Here is a 10,335-nt window from a genome sequence, read left to right as displayed (position 1 = left end):
TGCCATTTTTTCTTCTTTTTTCAATACATTCAACCGGTAGTAACAGCAAGTACCTACGCTCTTCTAGACAGCAGATTGTTGCTAGTATGTACCTAACACGCGTTGCAGTGCAGCCCAATTTGGCTCGGTCTGCAGCATGACGCGAGAAGGAAAAGTTTCAAGTAGGAAAAGGGAGACCAAACTGTTGAACGTCATGCTACTGACAGTTCTGTATTATTTTATCATGAGCTGTTTTCCGTTTTCCCGCTCCACACCCGGCAGGGAAGCGAAAACGGATTCAGTTTCCCGAGTGGTGTTCGGTGTCTGTGGGGCACAATTCGCGTTTCGGTTGAAATGATTCATAAGGGCCCCTGCCTGTCATTAGAGAATTGTGGTGCTGTATTTCACACCTCGTTCCTCAATAAAGCGGAATTACGACCACACGGGCAGAACCATGTGAACGGACACTCAAATTAGAAACACGGGTGTGCAAGCTTCCTAGTTAGAGACTGATAAGGAGATAGTGTTTCTGTTGATTTTTGCAAAGCATAACGGTCGCGCCTCATTTCACCGGGAAGGGCAATGAAAGTGCTGTTAGTGTTTGTTTAGCGATAGTCGGAGTGACTACGCGGAAGCGAAAAAAAAGAGCGCTGGTTGTGTAGATGATATGTGAAAGGAAAATCTACAAAGCTCTAGGATAAACAATGGCTGCCACTTGTTGTTCCACCTTTGTTTGGTTCGCTTTAGCGCGGCGGTGGGGCTTGGAATGCGTTCAGCAGGGCGTAAGTTTGTTTTACTGACGGTGTGTCACGCTGCTTCCATAAAAGGGTCTTATGTTTTGTTTCGAGATGCCTGAGTCATACGCAGCCCAACAGCTTTTTTTTCTCATGGGAATCCATTTGTCATCTTGGAGTTGTTTTCTTCTTAGTTTGGCGAATCACTTTCCTTACTCACAGTTAAAAGTATTTAAGGGTTTTCATGTTTTGCTCGTGTCGTTTCGATCAATCTCTGGTATCGAAATATGTATCAATATTCTCTGGAATCAGGGCTCGATGATCACCTACCACGACCTGTAACACCAAACGGTTTTTTCGGTCTAGCCGGCGACATGGGACTTTCACCTGACCCAGCACGTGGATAGGGTTGCCACCAAAACTTTGAAGACGGAAGTTGGTTGGTTGTAGTAAGGGACGAGGATTTCTGGACAGCTTAACGAGATAATCAAAGCCAATGAGACTTGTATTGGCTCCGGTATCTAGCTCACATAGTACTGCGTTCCATTGCTTGGCAAATTTTAGTTCCAACTCTGCTAAGACACTGCCTCCACTGCTCTGCCCATAATTCAAAAATTGGCTAATATGCCATAAGCATCAAATCGTTTTTTGTCGGCACAACATATTTTGACTGTTCATGACAACTTTTTTATTGAGTATATAATCCTTCATACATGCTTAAACCTTGCCGTTGAGTTGAAACAGAGAAATCTGTAGAATAATTCCATCCGCCACGTATTTTTAACACAGTAGCCGTTTTTTCAATTATAAACGAAAGGTCAGTTGACAAAACGGTGTGCAATTTGGCTAATATCCATACGATGTGAATTATATCGTACTCGTTGGTGATAAAAATGGTTTTAAATTTGATAAAACAACACGGAAACACAAATGAGGATGAAAAGGACGACGAGATAATTGTTACGTGCAGCAATATAACAATATAACGAGCATATTATTATTCATGGTAATCTCACAATCCACTTTCCTGTTTTTTTTCTCATCAAATCCAAAATAAATCTGAATCTTCTCTTTATTAATATTACTCCTAATCATAAAGCTAAACATCATTTTTGAAATATAAAGATTTATGACAGAAGGAAACAGTCACACGTTTTGATCATTGGGTTTCGCAGCACAACAAAAAAAATCTTGTAGCATCAAATATTCTTCGTGAACAAGTCAAATTTGATGCAAGGGCCTTACGATCGCTTACCTGTCGCCAAGCTACAACACACTTTCGAAAGTAAGACGAAACACAGTACAGTAATAATACACTGGTTCGTGAACATGCCACAGGTTCACAAGATATTAGCCAACTTCTCAATTATTTTGGATATTAGCCAAAATTGTTTCACGTTTGCTGCCTTCCCAAATGCATTTTTTTAAATATCGGCTTCCATAGGGACCTTGTTTAGGGTGTGTACCATCACGAGAAACTGTTTTCTCGATTTTGGTAAAAATGGCATATTAGCCAATTTTTGAATTATGGGCAGTGCTGGAATTGTCATATACTTTTCCGATTTCGTATTCTACTTCACTCGGTTGCGACGATGCATCACTATCGCAGTCAGATTCCGATCCTTCTGTATCACTTCCTTCTCACACTTGTTTCACCTTTTTGAACTTTCGACTCTTGGGTTTTCCACTTGCTTTACATACTTTTCCAAAGTGATTCTTGCCATGGCAACGATGGCAGCGCAACTCATGTCTGTCACCGCAAAACTTACATCTGGGCAGGGATACCAAATGTGCAGGTTTGTCTGCCAAACGCAGATTTTTGTAGTCCGTGTGCAGATTTTCAGAGATTTGCAGATATTTGCAGTTTTTCCACGATTTCTGCAGATTTTTGTCAGAGTCTCCTCATATTTGCGCAGATTTTCTCAAAATGTGTGCAGATTTTTACAGATTTTTGCCCGCGTGAGCGAAATTTTTCGGATCACGGGTAGATTTTTTTCAGATTTCGAGCACATTTTTCCGGTTTTTCGAGCAGTTGCAGACATTTTTCAAAAACATCTGGCATCTCTGCATCTGGGTGTAGAAGTTTTTGACTCCCCTTTTTCTTTTCGAATTTTGTTTACTTCCGATTGTTTAACCGATACACCGAGTTCTACTGCTCCTGCCGAGGCAATTTCTTCAGCCCTACACAAGTCGACTACTCTCTCAAAGGTAATGTCAGACATGGTTATAAGCTTCGAACGAAGGTGTGGCCACTTGTTAGATGTTACCAACTTGAATGTTGTCAGTTCCGTAGTCAGGTTACCTAACTTGGCTAACCTGGCTAGCATCTGCAACCTAGAGCAAAAATCATCTGTGGATTCTCCTTGCATTTGCACTGCACTGAAAAAATCTAGACGATCCACATTCACATTTCGTTTTGGTACGACAATTGCTTTGATAGCTTTCAAGGTCTCTTCCGGATTCACTTTTTTCGAGCGGATTCACCGGTTATGGACAAAAGGAAACTTACTTTCTTTGAATTGTCCGTGGCTGGCCACTGCTGCATGCCAATGGCGCTAGCATACTCCTTCTAACTTTTTTCGAAGAAGTCGAAATTCTCGGCCATGTCTCCCTCAAGCGCTAACGGTGAAGGTAGTGGAACAGGTACTCCAGATGCGCATGGTTGTTGCGGCTGTTGACCTACGTCGTTCCTTCTCGATGTGTGCATTGATTGCATTAGATCGCGAAGCATCTGGGCTTGGTGCTCCATAAATTCTCTGAACTGGTTCGGGTCCATTTCGATGAAGACCTCCGAGCAATAAAACCGATTTTCAAAATGGCTATCACAGCGACGCCCGATCCAACATTTTCGCTCTGGAGTTTTACTTATAACTCTCCGCGATTTCAACGATGACGCCGGCAACTTTCAGAATCACACGTCAGCTTCTGACACCATGTTCTATTCCGCGATATAAAATATGAAACTACTTTTATATTTATTAATTATGTTTATTCAACGATCTGTACCGTGTGAGATCTCAAACTATAATGGCGCCAGAAATCAAGTAAAAGAGAGTTTATGTATTTAGTACAAAGAATAGCACACTGAACAGAGAAAGCACATACTATTCATCAAATACAGCATATAATTTTTCACTAACGCAAATCACATTCCTTTCATATGTAAACGATAAATATCATGTGGAAAATACATACATGTTATTGCGTCCTTACGATAACACTCATCTGTCAAAACGATAAACTGTATGTGATTCAACGATACGCGTTTTGACAATTGAAAGGTATTTGATTTGCAGATGTGAAAATTTCATTGCTGTCTTCCCTGTCACAGTGCTTCAAGATGGCGTCAACAAAAGAAGAATTGCTTTCTGATCTAGGTTTTTCGGAAGAATCTCTCGAAATTTCGAGCCGTAATTATTAATAACAAATGTTGGAGTGCTGAAAATACTAATCTTTTCTAATTCTAGGCTGCGGAATTCACTTCTACGAGCTGCTTATGTATACGGCGGACGATTTTAGAAAAAATCTTAACCAGACTAATGTTGCTTGGAGCTGCGAAGCTTTTTACGACTTCGTGCAGGCGTGGAGAACACGGAATGTAAGCTTTTCGTTTCTTATAATATTTACTGATTCTAATCCCAATACGAAAACTTACTGCTACTTTATATACAATCATCTTTATTATTCTCCACAGAAATTAACAATATCGAAAGTGTTTTTAAGTGATCTGACGGCTCCGGAAATACCTGTTGCAGTTAACAGTGGCCAAGCAAGTCAAATTAGTGGCCAAATCGAAACAGATAAAGACCGATTGCCATCAGACGCGGATACCGACAGCTCAGCAAGCGACGAAGATTTTGACGGCGGAAACATTAAGCAAAGCAGCGAAGACAAACACCCAACAGAAATCCAACCGGATGTTGTCGATGGTGCCAGCGGATCACAAATAAAGCAACGCGAAACCATTCCTACGCCGAGCTTCCTGCAATCACCTCTAGAAGCTACGGAAGAAGGTAAAGCTATTATAGAGCAAGCACAAATAGGAGAGCTCTCTGACGAAAAGCAACTTCAACTTGCGGGAACGATTGCGAGATTTCACCTGGAAATGAAAAAAATTACGCACGGAGGATCTAGAAAACTATTCGTTAGCTGTTACGAGTCTCTTCAAGTCTGAGCGGAAGGTTATGTCAGCGTTATTTTAATACATTCTGTAAATTCAATTGGTAAACTTTATAGGAAAACTATTTCATCTGCAGAGGAGGTGAACGACGGAATAACGGCGGTAGGATTCCCAACAAAATTTCGAACCTTAAACAAAAGAAAAGAAAAAGTGAAAAAAAAGAAAAGTAACATCTGAAACAACTAAACGTGCGCGGTCCAGTTGATCCATCCTTTAATCCGGCTTCCATTGAAGCGGCAGATTGGTTGATATTAAACCAGGAACCATGGTCTGTTGTGCTGGAAAAGTGGCCATTAAGCTTTAGTGTTAGACAGCAATATCTTGGAAGTGGCAGTTTAATACCCATACTTTTTTCATCTTACCCTCATTACAAGCTTTACCATGGATACCAGCTCGTAAGTATAATTCGGACAGTAGAGTAAGGTGGGGCTTAATAACTTTTTTGGTGATGACACTAATTTTTCAGGATGTGTAACGTGTTTTCGACTATGTATCACGTGTTCATAGTTCATATTTGCATATTGCTTGTTTTTAATAAATAAAATATTTTTTTCGCTAAGTTTCTTAAGCGATTCACACTTTTGAAAAAACGTGTTCTCTCGTCGTACGCTATATAATTTGAAGTAAACCTTAATTGCAGCAGCAGTTTTGCTCATGATGTACTTAATAATATGCTTTTTAGCATAAATAAATGTAAAATAATCATGAATATCACAATCGTGAACTATATTAATGATTGGGGCAGCATGGGTCACCAAAGACGAGACAGTATAGTTTGCATCGACAGCTGATTTTTCAATGTTAACGTTTCTGTTTTAAGGCTAGATTCGACGTAAAAGGTGTTGTCACTACGGAAAAAACTTTCATTGTTTTAATAAGCCGACAATAGAGAAGTTCTACAAAATGCAGCAGAAAGCAATCGTCGAGAAAAATTTAACCCCTTTGGCGGTATAACAGGGCAAAAAAAACAACCTTTTTTGAAAATTCTGTAAAAGCGAACCAACACTTGATTTTTATTATTTTATAGCATAATTTAATAAAATATACATAACTTCAAAATATTCATCTGAAAGGTAGACCGAAACTATCTTCAGTTACGCGATATTGAAAATTTTGCTTACGTGACCCATCTTGCCCCCCTTACCCTAAATTTGTTACTTTTATGTTTATCTTTTTTTTTATTAGATTGATATTGACTACAAATTTCTAAACATCGGTGCATCCAATGGAGTGCAGAAGTTGGAATCTGCAACAGCCGCTAGTTCTTCATTCATCGCAAAATAAGCCGCCGATCCGTCAGCTGTAGGATTATTGAAATATTTAACCAACTGCGACATTAACCAAGGTGATGAATGTTACATTTTATGTTTTGTTTTAAATGTTGCTTATTTTTTCGTTTTAGATACCAAGCTCTCCTAAGTTCTCCCACCAAACATTGTTTCTACAAAGTTTAAGCCAACGATTTACGAGGCTCAGGAGGATTCGATAATATTTGTAGATTCTAGTGACCAAATTACTACGAAGTTAAAATCCACCTATAAATTATATGCGGATAAAAAGCTTCCGATTTCGCCCAAGCTAGTTGCTGTCGGAACAGGATTGGACACACTAACCGGAAGATTTTATGTGCATCATCCGGATTTCTGCTTCGAGTTACCAACGGCTACAAGGGCCATCGACGTGCTGATCAAAACCACACACACATTTGGTTTAAAGTACTCGAAGATATCAAAAATCGTTTGGCATTTTATAAGTTCCTTCGCTTACAACATTGAACATCCTGAGACCTACGCCAGTGTTAACAGGCTCAATAATTTTATTGCTCTAGTGGAAAGCACCTCTACCGAGAATGTTTAGATGTATGTTCGAATACTGTAACATATCTTTCAAAGCCGCTGAATATATTACACATTTGAGAGATTTCCATAGAGTCCCCGTAAATCATCACTACAGATGCACCGTGCCTTCATGCAGACAAACTTTTTCCAAACAATATCCGTTCAAAAAACACATATTTCGCCACGAGGAACAAATCAGTCAAGAATGCAATCAAATACCATTGCACGTCGATCGTCCGTTAGTATCAGTTGCTAATGAGAGTAATGATTTTAAAAGACAGAAAATAAGCGAAGTAGACATAAGTAATCCAGTAGTCGAATCGACAGACAGACTAAATGGAATCGACAAATCAGCACCAGCATTAACTTTAAGTTTACACGCGAAAGCTAACATGAGTAGAAAAGACGTATACGATATCCAGAGAAAAATAAAGTTAATGTTCGAAGAGACGGCAAATCAATTACACGAGCTTCAAATGATACCACCTGATGCAGAAGCAAATTTTTATTATGAAAATTATATTTAAAAACTGAAAAATTTTTTAGTCCCGTAAGTTCTGATTTTAAGCTTTTTAATCATTTGAAAAATACAAACCGCTTTGAGTTACCATCTATCACAATCATAAATAACAAAGAAGAGCTGGAATCGAAAGAGATAGATATGGAATGTGATACAGATACTGTAATAAATAAAAGTTACATGATTAAAATGCCCCTTAAATTTCAAATTAAATCATTTTTACAATCTAATAAAACATTCAGTATAATGTTAGAAAACGCAGAAAAACTAGAAAGCTCCGGAAAAATTTGCAATTTTGTAAATGGCTCTAAATGGAAATAAGTACGTCAAAAATATCAGGGAGATTCAGTCATTCCTCTTTGGCTTTATGCAGAAGAGTTTGAGATTAATGACTCTCAAAGTTCCCACTCTAACAGACATTCTGTTTGTGGCATTTATTATAATTTTCCCACAATTCCATCTGAGTTCAGCTCAAAGCTTTGCAACATATTCGTAGCCGGTATGGTTAAAAATACTGACATGAAACATAACTGTATTAACAAACTTATCACTGTTTTATTAAATGACTTTAAATCATTCGAAGAAAAAGGAATACAATTAAATATTGATGGAAAGTTAGAAAATGTAAGAATCGTTTTGGGTTTACTTCAGGGCGATAATTTGGGTATACACACTTAATTGTAGTTTTCTAGTGGATTTAATGCTACATTTTACTGTCGCTTTTGCCGTAGATCAAAAGAGTTGTTAAAATCAGATTTCAAGGAGCATGCAGACTGTTTACGCAGAAGGCTAGACTACGACGAGGATGTTGAAGAAAACAAACAGAGCGAAACAGGCATCACTGAAAAATCTAGTTTTAATCAGCTACCGTCTTTTCACGTTACTGAGAATAAAAGTGTCGACGCAATGCACGATCTTTTCAGTAACGGGATTTGCAAATACGGATTGGTAGAAATATTAAATTTTTACATATATGAAAAACAATATTTTACCATACAAGATTTCAATGACCAGAGAAAAAAAATTAGTAAAAACTGCTTGGATAGCGAATTGCAAAGAATGCCTGACATTTCAAGTCATTTCAGCAGCAAAGACAAGAGGAAAACTGTATTGTTAAAATTGACATCTAGTGAAATGCGTTTCTTGATTCATTACTTTCCTTTAATTGCGGGTCGATTTATTCCAAGAGGAGATAAGGTTTGGACCTATTGTGTGGCGTTAGTAAAACTAGTTGAAATGTGTCTAAAACGATCATTCACGGAAACAGAAATCGATAAGCTTCAGGAAGCTATCACCATGCGTCACGAGCTGTACAAAAAATTATTTAATAAGGATTTAAAACCGAAGCAACATTTTGTCGTTCACTACCCTTCTGTAATTCGAACTTCAGGCCCTGTAGAGCAGATGATGTGTTTTCGAAACGAGGCAAATCATAAGAATTTCAAACAATACGCTCACATCATGTCGTCACGCAAGAGCATTTCTTACACTTTATACGTTAAAGCATCTATGAAGTTTGCTTACGATTTACTTAACGAGAATTTTTTAAAGGTTGAGTTGAATAACAATTTTGAATTTACTGATAATCGTTTGCGCTATTACTTCAAAGATATTGCTCAGTTAACTATCTTAAACAATGGTTTTGATGTCATGATGTCTAAAAAGATTAACTATAAAGGTACTGTTTATAAATCTGGAAGTTTCATTGCGTTAGGTGGTAAAAATGGTTTAAGCTTGTATCAAGTAGTGGAAATCGTTCACCAGAATTGTGGTTACTTTTTAATAACTCAATACTGGAAAGAAGGTCACTTCGACGAGCATTATATGGGCTTCAAGGCAATAGAATCAATCCCAACTTATAAAATCATAGATATTGAAGAAATTAAGAATCCACCAATAATGTTACACAGAATTGAAGAGCTATTTTACTTTCGTTTAAAACCTAGTTTTAATGATTAATGAAATATTTTTAATTTTATGTATATAGCATACAATAAATAAAATCACACATTGTTACTTGTTACTGGACTGTTTGATTTGATTACAAAAAAATAAGCCATTTTAAAACAACTGTTAAAAATCACATAATAGTTATGTCTCTACGATAATGACTTTCATCAAACTCTCACATAACAATCATGTGAATATTCCAATGAATCTAATCCAATTTAATTTGTGAAACGTTATGTGATTTCCAAATAAGGTTCATGTGAAAAACTATATGGAAAATAACTATATGCCTTTTCAGATGAATTACACATGATTTATAGTTTCAGTGCAGTATGAGTAGTACACATGAGGGGCACTTCAAAGTAATCTAGAACATGAGTTATTATTTACGAGCGTGTATATAACTAGAGTGGCGCCGTGTCATCCAAAGGAACGCTGGTAACACTGGTAACACTGGTAACACTGAATATCCCTTCTCTTTTCTCCGCACGAATTTAATAGGTTGTTTTCTCAGTTAGAATGACTTTGACTGATAATTTTTGTTCCAATTTTGCCAGTGTCGCCTCTCTCTATATATACAGGCCTTCTAGGTCAATGAACTGTAAACTGGTAAGGCAAATCTTTCAAAGGGCCCTTTTTTGTCAATGACGTAGAAGTTTAGGAACAATCTCCATATATCAATGCTCGGCACATTTTTCCAAGAATTTTCCACAAGTTATGACAGTTTACGGCTAAAAAAGCTTTTTTGTGCCAATAAACAATGATACTAGCTTGTTTTTGGACATCTACGTCACAACCCAAAAGCACGTGGTTTTTGCCTGTTTTTCGCTACTAATGCAGACAAATGTCTTCTTCTTCCTAACCTATATATACCTCATTGACTCTAGGTGGCATTTGCCCAATGGAATATAGAAAGGTACGGAGATGGTTTAAGTCTCAGGTTTAATTGGCCCTTAATTTATCAACATTGATAACGTAGAAGTTCAAAAACAATGTTCGGTATTTTTTTCGAAAAATGGCCACAAGTTATGACAGTTTACGGCTGAAAAAGCCTTCCTGTGTCAACAAACAATGCGGAATATAATTTCAAATGGCATTTGCTTGTTTTTGAAGATCTACGTCACAACCCAAAAG

The 10,335-nt window shown here is 37.6% G+C and overlaps 1 protein-coding gene across 4 annotated transcripts; it reads left to right on the top strand.

Annotated features, from left to right (window-relative positions):
- Nucleotides 1–668: 668 nt before the first annotated feature.
- Nucleotides 669–9,274, top strand: LOC129729021 (uncharacterized). 4 transcript variants are annotated; one of them, XM_055687517.1, is made up of 6 exons: nucleotides 669–761; nucleotides 4,045–4,123; nucleotides 4,181–4,311; nucleotides 4,408–4,894; nucleotides 4,950–5,288; nucleotides 6,079–9,274. In XM_055687517.1, the coding sequence occupies exons 1-4, from the start codon at nucleotides 684–686 to the stop codon at nucleotides 4,885–4,887; spliced, it is 768 nt and encodes a 255-aa protein (XP_055543492.1). In that variant the 5' UTR covers nucleotides 669–683; the 3' UTR covers nucleotides 4,888–4,894; nucleotides 4,950–5,288; nucleotides 6,079–9,274. The 4 variants fall into 4 exon arrangements, with proteins under 4 accessions (XP_055543492.1, XP_055543480.1, XP_055543474.1 ...); XM_055687505.1 differs by having other exon boundaries at nucleotides 696–761; XM_055687499.1 differs by lacking the exon at nucleotides 669–761 and having other exon boundaries at nucleotides 4,038–4,123.
- Nucleotides 9,275–10,335: the final 1,061 nt, after the last annotated feature.

This window comes from Wyeomyia smithii, chromosome 1, assembly GCF_029784165.1.
Source record: "Wyeomyia smithii strain HCP4-BCI-WySm-NY-G18 chromosome 1, ASM2978416v1, whole genome shotgun sequence".
NCBI classification, from domain to species: Eukaryota; Metazoa; Arthropoda; class Insecta; order Diptera; family Culicidae; genus Wyeomyia; species Wyeomyia smithii.
The sequence above is the reverse complement of the archived record's forward strand: the minus strand, read 5'-3'. Positions and strand labels throughout refer to the sequence as shown.